The sequence below is a fragment of the Muntiacus reevesi genome, chromosome 2, assembly GCF_963930625.1.
Source record: "Muntiacus reevesi chromosome 2, mMunRee1.1, whole genome shotgun sequence".
In the NCBI taxonomy this organism is placed as follows: Eukaryota; Metazoa; Chordata; class Mammalia; order Artiodactyla; family Cervidae; genus Muntiacus; species Muntiacus reevesi.
The window spans coordinates 50,555,086-50,572,300 of NC_089250.1; the positions used below are offsets into that span (position 1 = coordinate 50,555,086).

Sequence of the window (17,215 nt, forward strand, 5' to 3'; positions counted from 1 at the left end):
GATAATTATAAAAACACAACATACACAATTTTATACTAGAGATATTCACTAAGGTTTCTGTTCAGCTAAATAAGTTTCTCATGTGAATGGGCACATTCAGAAAAGGCTGGTGATGGTAACATAATAGCACTGTCTTTGTTTTTCTAGGTTTCTCCAACATTTTGCTGTCAGCAGCATTAGTCAGGAACCCGTGGTGAGGACCCATCTCCCTGTCCTACTGCAGCAAGCTGAAATCAGCCCTATTCACAGAGTAGAAAATGACAAGGTACAGCAGCTCACCGAAAAAACTGAGAATTTATGAGAAGATAATCCTGATAACCTACCCTTAATATTCAGTGTCATTTAAAAAAAGGAGCTCAGGCAGAGTCCCTTTTATAAGACTCTCCACCTCCTTGAATACTGATGTAATGATACACATGAAACCCACTCTGTACACTGACAGTGTGCTGGCCTCTACGTTAACGCCAGCTGAGCCCCATGGCAGTGATGAAACCCTGCCATATTTCTGTGGCCTCCTCTTGCTTCTCCAGGTCTTCCAAACTCCTTCTCAAGACTCTCATGCTGTTAGCTCTTTCTGGTTACAAGGTCTTCCTGGCACACTGACCTTAGTGAGGGGAGAGGCCTTGCTGGTAAGACCTTGCTAGCATCACCAGGATAACGTGACAGTTTATAAACGCTGTCTTCACAGAGTGGATTTTAATCTCCTGCTTCACACTTCTCTCCTCTTGACCCCCCACTGTTTCTTTGGAACTATATGTCGTAATATGCTCAAAGTGGGCATTTATTTCTGTGCAAATCTAGAAGGCACTTGGCTGCAAAAGGAAAGAGAAGCATTAAGTAGTTAGAAGCCTCATTTTTTCCCTTAAGCAGGAGTAAAAGTAAAAATGTTACATTTTAAATATCTTTTAATATATGTATTTTATATTAACAAAGTGCTATAGAACTGGCCTTAAAGTGAGAAGGTGTCTGGCTATGAGCATGTTTGCTGGGATTTGAGAGGCTGAGGCCTGGTTGCTGAAAAATGGGAACCAAGATGAGAAAATTTGGATGAGAAGATAAACAGAAAGTCAATTACATGGAGAACTGTCCATAGGTGCAGAAAGGGAATCAGACTAAGGGTCTGGTAAGAGCGGAGGGGGGAGAACTATTTCCCACAAAAGAAGAAGAATCCATAGTGCTGATGTGACTAGTTCAAGTGGTGAGTGCCACCAAGCTGAATTTAGTCCAGGCCTGTCTCAGTGAGTCTTGTGTATTGTGAAATAAAACACATGTAAGGGAGCCCTTGCCACACTGTGTCACTAACGTTGTTATCCTTCAGCACGTACATGGTTCCTTTCCTCCTCTGCTTGATACCTTCTTTGTCAGTAGATTTCTTGAGTTGGAATGTCTCCCTACAGACGGCCCTGTTTTCGTGTAGTCATTTGCCAACGTTAAGAAAGTTCAACCTGGCTCCTCTTTTCCCCATCAGATTGAGAAGTGCTTTCTCCACCCAGTTTGTTTCTTTAGGTCAGGCCATGTGGCTTGGATGGCACAGGCCACTCACCTCTTTCACTGAGTTTACCACACCAATTTAGCCTGTGGAATTTTTGTCCCAGACCTCCTTTCCACCCAGTATTTTCCGTTATACTTTTAACTGATCTAGTCACAACCTGCTCCGTGGAAATTATCATGGTAACACTACATTGTATATGGTGTTTGCTGTGTGCCAGACACTGTTCCAAGCACTTTGTTTACATACATTAACTCAGTTAATCATCAGAGCCACCCTGCAAGTTATGTTCTGTAGTGAACCCAAGGTCACATAGCTAGTGAGTGCTGGTGCTGAGGTTTAAACCCACAGAACCTGGCTCAAGAAGTCAATTCTCTTAACCTGTTACACAATGCTGCCTCCCAGTTGAATCACAAACCCACATGACTTTTCTTTCATGTAGGTAATTATCAGCATTGTAACTGGTCTCCCAGGCTGTCACGCTAGTGAACTCTGTGCTTTTCTGGTCACTCTGCATAAAGAATACGGCAGGTTAGTATGGCTGCTGCCTTTGCTTTGGGGAAAGGGATTCTATGCCTGGGTCTGCCTATGCACTGGGATACCTTCAGCAGGCACTGACCTTTGGTGTAACTGGTATTGGCACAGTGATCACCCATCCATTTGTTTAACACATTTATACTGAGTACTTTCTATATGCCAGACACTGTTCTAAGTGTAGGGACAAATGTACAAAACAGACTAGAAAACAGGTGGTATCTCTGCCTTCATGGAGCTTGTATTCTAGTTTTGGAAGATAGACAATTAACCAGTTAAGAAAAATAGTACATTAGGTAGTGAAAATTGCTGTGGAGAAAATAAAGCTGAGAAGGCCATAGGAGAACTGAACTGGGGGACTGATTGCAGTATTAATTGGGTACTCAGGGAAGTGGCTCAGACAGTAAAGAGTCTGCCTGCAGTGTGGGAGACCTGGGTTTGATCCCTGAGTTGGGAAGATCCCCTAGAGAAGGAAATGGCAACCCACTCCAGTATTCTTGCCTGGAAAAGTTCCTGGCAGCCTACAGTCCGTGGGGTCGCAAAGAGTCAGACATGACTGAGTGACTTCACTTTATTCACTCATTCAGGGAACACCTTACTGAAAAGGTGACATTTGAGCAAAGGCAAAGGCCTGACAATATAAAGGGATGAACCCCTGGATATCTGGGCAAGAGACCTGTACCAGCAAGACCAACATGGGCAAAGGCCTGGGAATTGTGACCAGGTTGGTTAGAACTTGAGAGCTGGTGGATGTGATCCTTCCATGGCCACAAAGGGACTGCATGAGTTTAGGTGGAACTGGGACATACTGGTTTAGGTGAAATTGGAGAAATCATTCACCCATCTCTTCCGTTTGGCTGACAGATTGCTAAACAAACCTTGCTGACTGAACCAGGCTTTTAATATCTAGTCAGTCTTCCTCAAAGTAAGGCAGCCTGCAGGAGACCATATAGAAGAATTGAGAAGATGGAAATCACCTCGGAGTTTGGGACTTTAGAGTGGGAGATTGTGGGGGTTGGGAAGATAAGTTTTGGAGAGATAATGGGGAAATATTAGACCTCCTTCGTAAGTACTCAGTAGCTAACCAGTTCCTTCCTTATTTCCGTTGCTTATGTTCTGTAAACAATCTGAATACTTCACCTTACCCATTATTCTTTTTATTTTTTGACTGTGCAATGCAGCTTGTGGGGTCTCAGTTCCCCAGCCAGGGATTGAACCTGGGCCACTACAGTGGCAGTACCAAATCCTAACCACTAGGCCACCAGGAAACTCTTCTCCCACCCCCTCATTCCTTATTCTTAGCAAGAATTTTACTGCAAAGTAGAGTGAAACCACTTTTCTGAACGGCCCTTCAGAAACTGACTGCCTGTTCAGGAGTCTTTCTCAACTCTGAAATCTGTTGGTCATGTGCTTATCTGACCTTTCTCCCTGTGACAGAGCATTTTAAAAGTGCCAAAAGCTCGAATAGAAGTGATTTCAGGGTACAGGGCTCCACACCCAGCCAGTGCCCTCTACCTGTTTCTGGTAGCATTGTTTTCTCCTGTATGGGTTCACAAGGCCAAGCCTATGGAGTACTAGTCACGTTTGAATCCACTGGCAGAACCTATGGGCCAGGCCCTCATGCTGACATTATACTTGCCATTTCCAGGTGGATGGTATACCGTCAAGTCATGGACAGCTCCGAATGTTTTCATGCTGCCCACTTCCAGAGATACCTTTCCAGTGCCCTGGAGGCCCAACAGAACCGCTCTGTCCGCCAGTCAGCCTATATCCGCAAGACGACCAGACTACTGGTGGTATTACAAGGGTGAGCCCTGGAAGTCTTTTGGGAATAGTGGGGTAGTGTGGTGACCTTGCCATTATTTCATGTGTGGTTGACTTGGGGCACAGAATAAACTCCACATATGCATGAGAAGTATCTGTAGCAAGCAGGAACCCCTGTGGCCATCCTGTGCCCCAGAGTGACTGGTTGAAGATCACACCCAAGTTTCAAGTTCAGCCTCAACATCACATATCCTCAAAAGGCAGAGAATTGGGGAGGAGGTTTTCTGGGCAAGATTCTTTGATAATTCTTCTAACAGTAGTGGTCCCTAAGCCTCTTCCTTTGCCACTGAAGCAAGGAAGCTTCAGCTTTTTCAGTCCTCCCTCCTGTGAAATTGCAGACAGTCCCCACACTCTAGTCTCAAGCCCCATCCACAAAATGGCTAGGAAGGAGGAAGCAGGCGCATCATCCCCTGGGCCCACAGGAGAACATGCCAGATCAGGAAAACATGGGCTGTGCTTTTCACTGCTGTCATTTGGTTGGTAATAAAGAAGCTTTTGGCAGTTCTCACAAAGTGCTTTTGTGCTGTGCTGTGGTGCTTTGTTTTGTGCTCATAATAATTAGTATTTGCAACTGACTAATTGTTTCCAGTAAAGAATAGGCCCAGTGCCAAAGCCCTGTTTGGTCTCTTAGATGTGATGGTAAGAATTGGAGGAAAGCCAGGCCAGTGGTGCTGCAGGAGGCAAACGGAAATATGTCCCCTGCCAGGCCATCTTTTCTCTTATTTAGATCTTGTTCTTACATCTGCTTTGGGCTTCCCTTCTGTTGACCCTGCTTGTGGGCTTAGGTTGTGGAAGCCACAGAGCAAGAAAGCTAGAAACCACTTGTTTTCCATCATCTCTAATAATCAAAAAAACAGGTTGGCCCAGTTTCATCACCTCCTGCCGCCTTTCCAGAGTTGAACATCAGTGGGGGGGGTGTGGACCTGGAGTCAGATTTGGTACCTTGACATTGTACAGCTGAGGTCATTTCCATATTCTCTTACTTTAGAGAGTATTGTTGACTCCCCGTCTCTGACTGTACAAGTCTGCATTAAGTGCCAGCTGTCCTGGCTGCTCTGGACTTCAGTGACAGTGTATGGCCAGCCCACTTGTGCTCTCAGAACCAGCTGTTGCCCAGTCACAGCCCCAGGACACTGGGAACACCAGATGGATTTCCTGCTGCGTTGCTCTCTATGACACTGTTCTTACAGATGGGGCCCATTCCCTTGAAGCTCAGCAGGGAACACATGGCAGACTCAGTGTAGCACGTCCGTCTCCTTGGGGCTGGACCTTTAAGCCCAGTATTGAGGTGAGGGAACACCCCAGAGACTTCTCAAGTTGAGAATTTTATTTCTTGAATATGGCCTTTATTTTGATTTATAAAATTCTATGCTGTCGGGCAGAGTTTTCTTTTGCCCCTACAGTGACCTGGTCCCATTCTACTTACTGCTGCAGGTGAGCAGTGATGTTGAGCTTTGACACCAAGTGGAGTATTAGGTTGTTCTTTTAAAAATTGAATTCATGTATTTTTAAATGGTAAAATTTTAGAAATGGTGGACAGATTAGTGGCTGCCAGGAACTAGGGATGGGAGTAGAGGGCCGATGGGAGGTGGGTATGGTTATAAAAGGGCAATATGGAGGGAACTTTGTGGTGTGAAACTGTTTAGTATCTTTACTGTGGTGGAGGAGGCTGTGCAGATGACAGAATTGTATGGAACTGAATACATACACAAATAAGTAGAACTGTAAAAATCTGAGTCTTAAAAAGTTAATTTTAAGGAATTTGAGGGACTGTGTTAGTTTATGCTCTAGAATATTGTTAAAATCATTCTTTAAATTATCTACATTAAAGACAAAGTATCTCTCAAAACAAAAATTGAATTAATGTAAAATGAGGCAAAATTGCAGACTTAAATTACAAATGTAAAATAGAGCCCAAAAGACACTTGTATGGAATATCTGTTGTATCAGAAGAAAGTAAGTTAAAGTCCTGCTGGGGTTTTTTTTATTTTTAAATAAAGAAAATACTGCCAAGAAAGAGGCAACATGAAGAGTTAGGTTTTTGCCTTCATCATGCAGTTCAGGCAGTTCAGCCAAAGTGGCCAGGTACAGACTCAGCAGCTGGATCAGAGTACTTCCTGAAATGAAAGAGTTATTAAAGAAAACAGACCAATGTAGGAGCTCTTAACTTGATTAGAAAATACCAAGTACTGCCTCAGAGCCCCAGGGTCACCTGCAGGAGTCTCTGAAGTGGGTGGGCAGTAGGGTTCTTTCTTCCACTTACTCTTGCAGTTAGAACTAATGGAACTTGGAAGTACAGAAACACTGTAAACTTCAGGGGCTCTAAATCATGAGGTGACTTGACCCCAAGGAGGCCTGTTATACTCTCCTCTTTTGATACCCTTGCTCCACTCAGCCACTCAGCAAGCATTCCTGTCTTTTCCCACTCTGAAGCTCCAATCCAGTAAACTAACTACTCCCTTTTTTTCCCCCTAGCTACACAGATGTTATTGATGTTGTCCAGGCCCTGCAGACCCATCCAGACTCAAATGTCAAGTCCTCCTTCACCATTGGTGCCATCACAGTGTGCGTGGAGCCGCTGAGCTGCTACATGGAGCACAGGTACATACTTAGGACCATCTTTACCCCACAGGATGTGGTGTGTTTAAATGTACACAAAACTGTTTACCTCCCACCTACCAGTAGGCGACACATTTTTATGTGTTTGTCTTTTGGATTGCATCAGTTCACCCTGGTGGTGTTTCTGTTTTTCAGTTGCTAAGTCATGTCCGACTCTTTGCAGCCCTGTGGACTGCAGCATGTCAGGCTCCTCTGTCCTCCAGTGTCTTCCGTTTACTCAAATTCATGTCCATTGAGTCAGTGATGCTGTCTAACCATCTCTTTCTCTCCTGCTCCCTTCTCCTTTTCCCTTCAGTCTTTCCTAGCATCAGGGTCTTTTCCAATGAGTCGGCTCTTCACATCAGGTGGCCAGAGTATTAAGAGCTTCAGCTTCAGCATCAGTCCTTTCAATGAGTATTCAGGGCTGATTTCCTGTAGGATTGACTGGTTTGAATCCTTGCAGTCCACAGGATTCTCAAGGGTCTTCTCCAGCACCACAATTTGAAAGCATCAGTTCTTTGGCATTCAGCCTTCTTTATAGTCTAGCTCTCACATCCCTACATGACTACTGGAAAAACCATAGTTTTGATTATACAGACCTTGGTCAGCAAAGTGACATCTGCTTTTTAATAGACTGTCTAGGTTTGTTATAATTTTCCTTGCAAGGAGCAAGCATCTTTTAATTTCATAACTAGAGTTGCTATCTGCAGTAATTTTGGAGTCCAAGAAAATAAAATATGTCACTGCTTCTGCTTTTTCCCCATCTGTTTGCCATGAAGTGGTGGGATTGCATGCCTTGATCTTAGTTTTTTGAATGTTGAGTTTCAAGCCAGCTTTTTTACTCTCCGTATGGACTGGCATCTTCTCACCACTTTTCTTTGTGCACTAAGAAGTCACCCTTCTAAGATAGTGGGACTTGAAATAAATTCTCCCAGAAAAGAAGAATACCCACGGCAGGCTTTTCTTTTTTTCTTTACTGCCGGAAAGGGGCCTTCTGTAATAAGGGACTTGGAGTACCTCACAGATACTTTTTCATGTGGTTAAGCCATCTTAAAGCATCTTACCTCAGTTAAGGACACTCATTCTCACTACTAACAAATGAACTTTTTTTCCTACTTTGGAAATAATATGACAACAACAAAGAAAATTGGGTAATAATTCACCTATAATCTCACTAATTCAATGTAACTATTATAATTTTTGTAAATTCCTTTTTGATCTTTTATATGCATACTTTTTTTACAGTTGTGATATGCATAAAGCTTTTTATCTTTCTGAGGTTAACATGTAAACATATTATGTAAGTGAAGATATATATGTTGCTGTATTACAGTGGTAATTATATTTTGATTGGTTATGTAATCATTTTGTGTGTGTATGGATATAATTGTCTTAACCCGCTCTTCTCTGTTAGTCCCAGAGGATGTCTACAACTTTTCACTATCATAAATAATGTGCTATGGGAACATCTTTATATAAATTTCTTAAATTTCAGACAATTTCCTTAGAATAGATTTATCAAAGATGTATTATTATTCAATTGTATGATCAATTTTATTACTCTATATTCACATTTCCAAATTGCTTTCTGAGTGGGTTTTATAGTTTATACTCTTTTAGTAGTATCTAGAAGTATTTATTTCATCATCAGAGAAGTCCCCACTGAGAAGTTTCAGACATTACATTTTCCCTTTGTAGAGCTGTTTGGAGGGCTCCCCTGGTAGCTCAGCTGGTGAAGAATCCACCTGCAATGCAGGAGACCCCAGTTTGATTCCTGGGTCAGGAAGAACCCCTGGAGAAGGGATAGAGCTACCCACTCCAGTATTCTTGGGCTTCCCTGGTGGCTCAGTTGGTATAAAATCCGCCTGCAATGTGGGAGACCTGGGTTCAATCCCTGGGTTGGGAAGATACCCTGAAGGAGGACTTGGCAACCCACTCCAGTATTCTTGCCTGGAAAATCCCCATGGACAGAGGAGCCTGGCAGGCTGCAGTCCATGGGGTCGCAGAGTCAGACATAACTGAGTGACTACGCACAGCACACACGTCACAGAGTTGTTTGGGGCTTCCCTGGTGGCTCAGATGGTAAAGAATCTACCTGCAGAGTGGGAGACACAGGTTCAGTCCCTGGGTGGAGAAGATCCCCTGGAGAAGGGAATGAGAAGGGACTGGCTACCCACTCCAGTATTCTTGCCTGTAGAATTCCAAGGACAGAGGCTGCAAAGTTTCCTTTCTCTGTAGCCTTTAGGAGAATATATCTAAGAATGTATCCAAGATACGTTATGCGATTTTTCTGATTAGTCCATGTATTATTATCATCTCCTGGCAACTGATTGATCTATCCTTGGATCTTCATCTGAAAAAGCTCCCTTCTTATTTAAGTCTCAAGTTGATATCTTTACACTTCTCGTAGAAATTACATTAAAAGTTACTACCCTAAAAAAAAAAAAAAAGTTACTACCCTAATCGTCTTAAGTGATCCTAAGAAATGTCTTCACCATTCTCCCTTCTCATTAGCTCTGCTTTCTTTAGGTTCTGCTTTCTCATTTAAAAAAAGCTATTTTTCCTTCTTCCTTAAGGTAGGTTATTGTAGTGAATTCTGAGCATCACCATTGTACTTTAGAATGCTATGTGGACTCTTACATGCCAGTTTTTCTGCCATCCATGCCTCTTCTTTTTCTCAAGTTTTTAGTTAAAGATGAATAAAGCAGAAAGAGGTCTAACATGGGACTGGACACTATCAGAGATACTAACATAGAAAGGTAGGAAATGATAGTAATAAGTAAAGAACTAGACAAGTACTGTTCTACACCATCAAGAAAAAGTTAAGGAGAAGAGAAACTAATAGAGTGGTGTGGGAAGAGTTCAAGGAAGAGGTGTTAAAGGTCTGGGGAAATGGGAAGGCGGGATCTTTCTGTAGTAATGAAAATGTTTCTAAAATGAAATTGTGGCAGTGTTTGCACAGCTCTGTAAATTTACTAAAAAAAAAAATCATTGAATCATACATTTTAAATGAGTAAATTTTGTGGTATGTTGATTATATCTCAATAAAACTGTTAAATAGAAACAATCAGGGACTTCCCCATGACTCAGTGGTAAAGAATCCACTTGCCAGTGCTAGAGACACTGGTTCAGTCCCTGATCCAGGAAGCTCTCACATGCTGCAGGGCAACTAAGCCTGTGCTCTGGAGCCAGTGAGTCACAACTGCTGAGCCCACATGCTGCAGCTACTGAAGCCAATGTGTTCCAGAGCCTGTGCTCCACAGCAAGAGAAGCCTGCTCATTGCAACTAGGGAAAAGCCTGCAAAGCAACAAAGACCCAGCACAGCCAAAATACAAATTAAAAAAAAAAAACTCAGGGGTCACGTGATTCGATCCCTGGTTGGGGAACTAGGGTCCTGTATGCCCTGTGGTGTGGCAAAAAAAAAAAAAAAAAAAAGGACTAGAACATTATTAAATAACATTAATCTCATTCCATTAAGAAAAGAATTAGGGTAGGAGAGGGGTTCGGGTGACAAGAGGGAGGGAAAATATGTATACTTATGGCTGATTCACAGTTGTCATATCACAGAAATTATAAAGCATTTATCCTCCAATCAGATATTAAAAAAGCAGTAGCACATTTACCTAAAGTCTAAAATGAATTGAAAAAAGGTAATCATATAGAAAAACATAGAACACTATACTAATTGTAAAATTTTTAAAATGGTTGGTAAATTTCTTTAATTTCTGATATAAAACTTAAAAGATACAACTATTAAGGTAAATATAACATGGACTTCCACAATATGGTGCAGTGGATAAGGACCACCTGCCAATGCAGAGGACACTGGTTCAATCCCTGGTCTGGGGATTCCACATGCCACAGAGTAACTAATCCTGTGTGCCACAAATACTGAACCTGCCCTCTAGAGCCCACGAGCAACAACTGCTGAGCTTTCGTGCTGCAACTACTGAAGCTTGTGTGCCTTAGAGCCCATCTTACACAATAAGAGAAGGCTCCTCAATGAGAAGCCACGCACCACAACAGAGTGTAACGTCCTCTCACCGCAGCTAGAGAAAGTCCACGGAAAGTCACAAAGACCTAGCACAGCCAAAAAATAAATATAACAAAACATGCTAATGGATACATGATACATATATGTATTTATTAAAGTATTATTAAATGACAGAAGTAGTAAAGAGATTAAGTGACCAGTGTTAAGCCCATACATTTGTAAAAAGAAACAAAGTCTGGGAATTCCCTGGCAGTCCAAGCAACCTAGATGTCCATCAACAGATGAATGAATAAAGAAGTTGTGGTACATATACACAATGGAATATTACTCAGTCATAAAAAGGAATGGATTTGAGTCAGTTCTAGTGAGGTGGATGAACCTAGAGCCTGTTATACAGAGTGAAACAGGCAGTGGAAGTGCCAAACCTGTGGCCTGGGTTTGATCCCTGGTCAGGGAACTAAGATCCCACAAACCCATGCCATGGCCAAAAAAAAGAAAGAAAAGAAATCCTTCTAAGGCCAACTGTGGTAGATTAAAATCTGGCCATAGCAAAAGCAGCCCTCCCATCAGGCCTTAAGTTGAATCTACTTTTCACCCTTTGAATTTTGGCTCAGGCATTGTGACTTGGCTTTAGCCAGTGGGTCCTCAAGAAGCATGAAACAGGCCAAGGCTTGAAGAGCATTTTACACTTTGGGGTTTGCCCTCTCTTGCTTCTGGGAGTTAAGAACCACCATCTGAAGAGGCTGTTGGCGGGTGAAAGACCATGTGGATAGAGAAGCCCCAGCCATCCATTCCTGCCGTCTAGACCGAGACCACTGTTGGGCCTGTGAGTGAGACCATCTTAAAGAGTCATCACCCCTACTAAGCTATACCCAGGCTGAAACAGCTGCCCGTTCAACCTATAGAATCATGAGAAATAATAACTCATCATTATTTTAAGCCACTTAGTTTTGGGGTGATTTATTATGCTGCAACTTGTGTAGGAAAATAAGTACAGTCATATATTTTCCCCCCATACTGTTGATAGGAATGTAAAATGATTTAATCTCTTTGGAGTCAAATATGGCCATTCCATTGCTAGAATTTTATTATACAGTCACATTTTTAGAAATGTGCAAAGATATATATGTATAGGGGTATTTGTTTCAGGCAGAATTTTTATTTTTTATTTATATATATTTTTTTAAGTTGTGAGTTTAAATTTTACTCAGGGTCTTAACTGAGGACTGTAGTCCTGGACACAGGTCTGAGGAATTCAGGCAAAATTTTTAATTCTGAACTGTAGAGCCCACTCCAGCATGTTTAGTTGCGGAGGAATTTACTAATGGACAGTATAGCTTGAAAAGCCTCTAGGAGGGTCAGACTGTATTGATGAGGCATCCAGGTGGAACACTCAAACTTCCTGTAGGGCTGCCCCAGTGAGATCCCCCTCAGGCTGTCTGAGGCTATCTCAGTCACTTCTTCCACCAGAAAATGGAGTCTGCTTCCCATACATCCCCTCATTCACTTAAAGTCTCGTTGGTAAAACTTAGGTCATATGCTTGTACCAGATGGCAGGAAAGGCCAGAAAAGCAGTTTTCTGCCGTTTACTTGAAGGACAGGCTTCCTCAGTCCAAATCTGAGGAAAGTGTTTAGAAGGTATGGGCAGTCTGAAATATAATAGATGGGCTCTACAGTGTTCAAGACAATAATGTTAATAATATCAAATGGAAATAACCCAAATGCTCATTAATAAGTGACTGGTTCAATTTGAGGATATTCATCTAATGGAAGCAGGTGGCACAGTGGTAAAGAATCTGACTTGCAGGAGATGTAAGAGATGCAGATTTGATCCCTGAGTTGGGAAGATCCCCTGGAGAAAGAAATGGCAACCCACTCCAGTATTCTTGCCTGGAAAATTCCATGGACAGAGGAGCCTGGCAGGGTATAGCCTATGGGGTCACAAAAATTCAGACACAACTTAGTGAATGAGCATGTGTAATGGAATACTATGCAGGCATTTTTTTTTAATTAGGTAGATTTTTATGTACTGATATGGAAAATGCCCATAATACTTTGTGAAGTGAGAAAAGGAAATTACCAAAACAATATGTATTCTTTAAATGTCTACTTGACTAAACATAGAAAATATCAGGAAAAATACATCCCAAACTGTGAATAGTGGTTTCTTTTGGGACATGGTTAGTTCCTTGGGGGCAGATGTTGGATGATGTGTAAAACATTTGATATTTTATAGTATCATGTATATTGCTTCTTTTAATACAACAGCTTTATTGAAATGTAATACGCATATCATAAAATTCACTGTTTTAAAATGTCCCTTTCAGTCACTCCCCATTTCTTTTTTTCCCCAATCCCTGGCAACTAATCTACTTTCTGTTTCTATGGATATGCTTATTCTGGATATTTTCGTATATGTTGCCTGTTGTGCCTGGCTTCTTTGAAGGTTCATCCATGCTGGGGCATGTGTCAGTGTTTCATTCCTTTTCATGGACAAATACTCTATTGTATGGATATATCACACCTTTTTTATCCACTCCTCAGTTGATGGACATTAGAGTTTTTTACATCTTTTGGCTATCACAAATATACTGCTATGAATGTTTATGTTTAAGTTTTAATATGGTCATATGTTTTCTGTTCTCTTGGGTAGAATTGCTGGGTCATATAGTAACTGTTTAACTTTTGGAGGAACTGCAAGCTGTTATCCAAAGGCATTGCACCATTTGCATCCTCACCAGCAATATATGAGGGTTCCCATTTCTCCATGTCTTCACCAATACTTGTTATTGTCTGTCTTCAGTAATATTACAGTTTAGGGGCTTTCCTAGTGGTCCAGTTAAGAATCTGCCTTGTAATGCAAAAGAGGGGGAAAATATATATATTACAGTTTAGGAAAGAGGATGATATGTATAGAAGGAAAGGAATTGAGCTATCATTTGTTTTCTGCTGTTTTTAGACAGTGTGATGCTTTACCTCTTTCAGTCCTCAAAATCCCCTTTAAGTATTTTGGGAGGCATTTAAAGTAAGCATCATTATCATGTTTTACCGTGAGGAAGCTGATGCTCAGAAAAGGTAAATAATTTTCCAAATGCTACATCCATGGCATGTACACAGTCAATCATGATATGGGGTAGGAAGTACTATAATAAAAATTTCATGTAATTTTACAAGAATTGTTAAAAACAGTGATATCTCTATGAGAAGTTGCATAAATGTGCAAGTACCTGTGTTCTGAGTATTTTCTTTGCAGCTCTTTCAAGTGAGTAGCTTAATGACCCTCTAACCTGTCAGAGGTTTAAAACATGAGCTTTCAACCTGTGACTGGATAAGATGCATTGAGAGGGAACATTCATCTCAGATGCTACTGGTATGAATTGCTATGCGCAACTGCGGGAAAGCAAGCGGGACACTGAGAAGGGCTTTTAAGGGCGTGTACTGTAAAGTCACAGGAATATCATCGAAAAACCTACAAATAATAAATGCTGGAGAGGATGTGGAGAAAAGGGAACCCTTTTACACTGTTGGTGGGAATGTAAATTGACACAGCCACAGTGGAGAATAGTTTGGAAATTTCTTTTAAAAACTAGGAATAAAATCTACCGTGTCATCCAGCAGTCCCACTACTGGGCATATACCCTGAGAAAACCATTCTAAAAGACACATATACCCCAGTGTTCATTACAGCACTGTTTACAGAAGCCAGGTCATGGAAGCAGTCTAGCTGTCCATTGACAGATGAATGGATAAAGCAGTTGTGGTACATATACAATGGAACACTATTCAGCCATAAAAAGGAATGAATTTGAGTCAATTCCTAGTGAAGTGAATGAACCCAGAGCCTGTTATACAAAGTGAAGTAAGTCAGAAAGAGACAGACAGATGTCGTACACTAACGTATATATTGGAAATCTAGAAAAATGGTATTGATGAACCTATTTGTAGCATAGCAGTACAGTCAAAGACATAAAGAACAGACTTGTGGACACAGTGAGGAAGAGAGAGAGGGAGACAAATTGAGAGAGTAGCACTGAAGCATGTGTAAAATAGATAGAATTTGCTGCATGACACAGGAAGCTCAACCCAGTGCTCTGTGACAGCCTAGAGGGGTGGGATGGGGTGGCAGGTAGGAGGGAGTTTCCAGAGGGAGGGTCATATATATGCCTATGGCTGATTTATGTTGATGCATGGTAGAAACCAACACAACATTGTAACATAGTTATTCTCCAATTATAAATAAATTTAAAAAATAAAGTTACAGGCACTTACTTGATGGAGACAGACATTTTCTAAGAATGCATTTGTGTGCTTTCCTGGTGGTCCAGTGGTTAAGAATCTGCCTGCCAATGCAGAGGACACAGGTTCAATCCCTGATTTGGAAAGATTCCACAGGCCATGGGGCAACTAAGCCTGAGCACTGCAGCTACTGAAGCCCAAGTGCCCTACAGCCTGTGCTGTGCAACAAGAGAAGCCACTGCAGTGAGAAGCCAGCACCCTGCAACTAGAAAGTAGCCCCTACTCAGCACAGCTAGAGAAAGCCTGTGCATAGCAATGAAGACCCAGCACAGCCAAAAATAAATCATTTCTTTAAAGAATACATTTGCTCTGAAGCTGACCCTTCAGTGGACTATGAGTGCAGTGAAGTCAGTCAGCTCTGTTCTTGGGAGACTCAAGTGAGGATCTCTCTCCCTTTGTTCTGGGGCTCCTAACCTTATTCAGAGCACATCAGGGTTCCTTTGTGGAATTCTTTAGAAACCGTGAAGGAATCAGGCAGGTGAACTAGATCCACAGCCCAAAGTTGTACTTACCCAAGTGGCTCACTCATCCACCAAATTTGGTTCAAAATGGTGTGTGTCTGACCATTGTCAGAAATCAAATTAAAAGATGAAGATTTGCCACCACCAGGGAAATTGCAAGAGAAAAACTCCCCTAAGTATTTTGAACAGCATTAATACCTGCCAACTAGACAAGCAGTAATTCAGAGGGTGACTTCAGCAAGCATCTTATTTGCAGGTGTAGACAACACAGGAGCTTTGTGGTAAACAAACCTGGGCCCCTGTGTAAACCTTCCCATTTCCTAGCTGCATGTAGGACCTTGGGCCAAGTGCTTAGCTTGCTTAGCCACCATGGACCCGCTGTTTGCAGCTTTTGTAGAACATTTTTTGTTGTTGTTGTCGTTTGCAGCTTTTAAGTACCCAAGGCACAGGGTGGATGTGAGAATAAAATTGTATATGTGAACTGCTTGCCCAGGGCCCAGTCCATGGTAAAAGCCTTTGATAAAAGATAGCTGTTCTCATTAGTATTGACTTTCTTCACCAAGAAGAGCACTGTGGTGTTTTAGAAGTTTTAAAACACTAAGAATATTGAGTTTTTCTCTGGAGCTTACTATAATAGAGCTACAGTTGTTAACTCATACTTTGAATTAGTCACCCTCAATCTATTCAGTTTCCTACATTTCATTCACCATTTGAGCTTAGAATAAGGTTAAAGAGTGCAGGGTCTTCTGTGGTGGTCCAGTGGTTAAGAATCCTCCTTGTAATACAAGGGATGCAGGTTTGACCCCTGACCCATGAACTAACATCCCACATGTTGTGGAGGATCTAAGCCTGTGCGCCACAACTAGAGAGTCTGCATGCCATGATGAAAGATCCTACCTGCCACAACTAACACCAGACACAGCCAAATAAATAAACAAACGCTTTTTAAAAAAGGTTAAAGGGGAACCTGGATTTAGTTGTGCACATAACCGGAAATATGGCAACTTCATTGTTGAAGGCCCTTGGCAGAATTAGGCAAATGTAATTTTTCTCATTTTCCCTTGAAAGTTCCCCTTTACTAACAGGACAGTACCTCTTCAGGGTAAAAGAAAAAGAGCAATCTCTCTTTCTCCATTTCCTATAGTCTTGGGTGTTGAACAGGGATCTCCTGTTCCACCAAGAATTGGCTATGTTGAGACTTCTTTAGGGTTTCTGGCTTAGGGAACTCTGGTTCAAAACTATGATTACCTTTTGTATAACCATGGCTATCGTCAATGTTCAGTGCTGCCTGCCAGTTGCCCCACTGAGTAAGCCATTTTGTATGTTAGTGATAGTCAAAGTTTGTGAGAAATCAGTGAAAATTCTCAGATTAATTGTTTTAAATATTTCTTTTCTCTCCGTAGATTCCTCTTTCCTAAATTTCTTGACCAGTGTTCGCAAGGTAAGCAATGTGCTTAGCACAATGTGCTAGCAATGTGTTCTACATCCTGCTTGCATGCCTTTCAAATTCTGTTTAGATGCAACAGACTTTTCTTCATGTGTTCCCACCTACCATTCTGAAATCTAAAACAAAACTGATCCAGGCAGTTTTTACTGTTATCATATTTGATAGGCAGATTTCTTCCAAGAGTTTGTCTCTTAATGATAGTAAATTGCCATGTCAACACCTCTTTTGAGCTGCACTTAACTCTGCCCTCCCTTCCAACTAATGTCAGTTGACTGAATAAGTATTCCTAGCCTGCGAATCAGCAAGATTTTGATGCATTTCTTCTGTCCCATGAGTGCAGAGTATGGCCCAGTAGAACCTTCTCCTTTAACCCTCTCCTACATAGACTGAGATTTTCCACATCTGCTTTATATTGTTTAGAAAAATCCACCCATCTTGTAGGTTGTACTCAACCTTGCATTGTCCTACCATCTGGCAGTCTAGAAGTAGTACTTTTTAGTCAGATTAGCTATAGTGGCTTGAGACCCAGAGTAAATTCTAAATTTCCTACAGTAGTGATAAAATGCTTATT

General features: G+C 41.6%; 1 protein-coding gene across 5 annotated transcripts in view; it reads left to right on the forward strand.

Annotated features, from left to right (window-relative positions):
* The window catches only part of DNAAF9 (dynein axonemal assembly factor 9), a 173,895-nt gene that overhangs the window by 128,483 nt on the left and 28,197 nt on the right, over positions 1 to 17,215 (forward strand). For all 5 annotated transcript variants that reach the window (XM_065921521.1, XM_065921522.1, XM_065921523.1 and 2 more), the window contains 5 exons: positions 148 to 265; positions 1,932 to 2,020; positions 3,672 to 3,830; positions 6,323 to 6,448; positions 16,601 to 16,638. In XM_065921521.1, the coding sequence (XP_065777593.1) occupies positions 148 to 265; positions 1,932 to 2,020; positions 3,672 to 3,830; positions 6,323 to 6,448; positions 16,601 to 16,638 (530 nt within the window). The remainder of the gene's footprint in view (positions 1 to 147; positions 266 to 1,931; positions 2,021 to 3,671; positions 3,831 to 6,322; positions 6,449 to 16,600; positions 16,639 to 17,215) is intronic.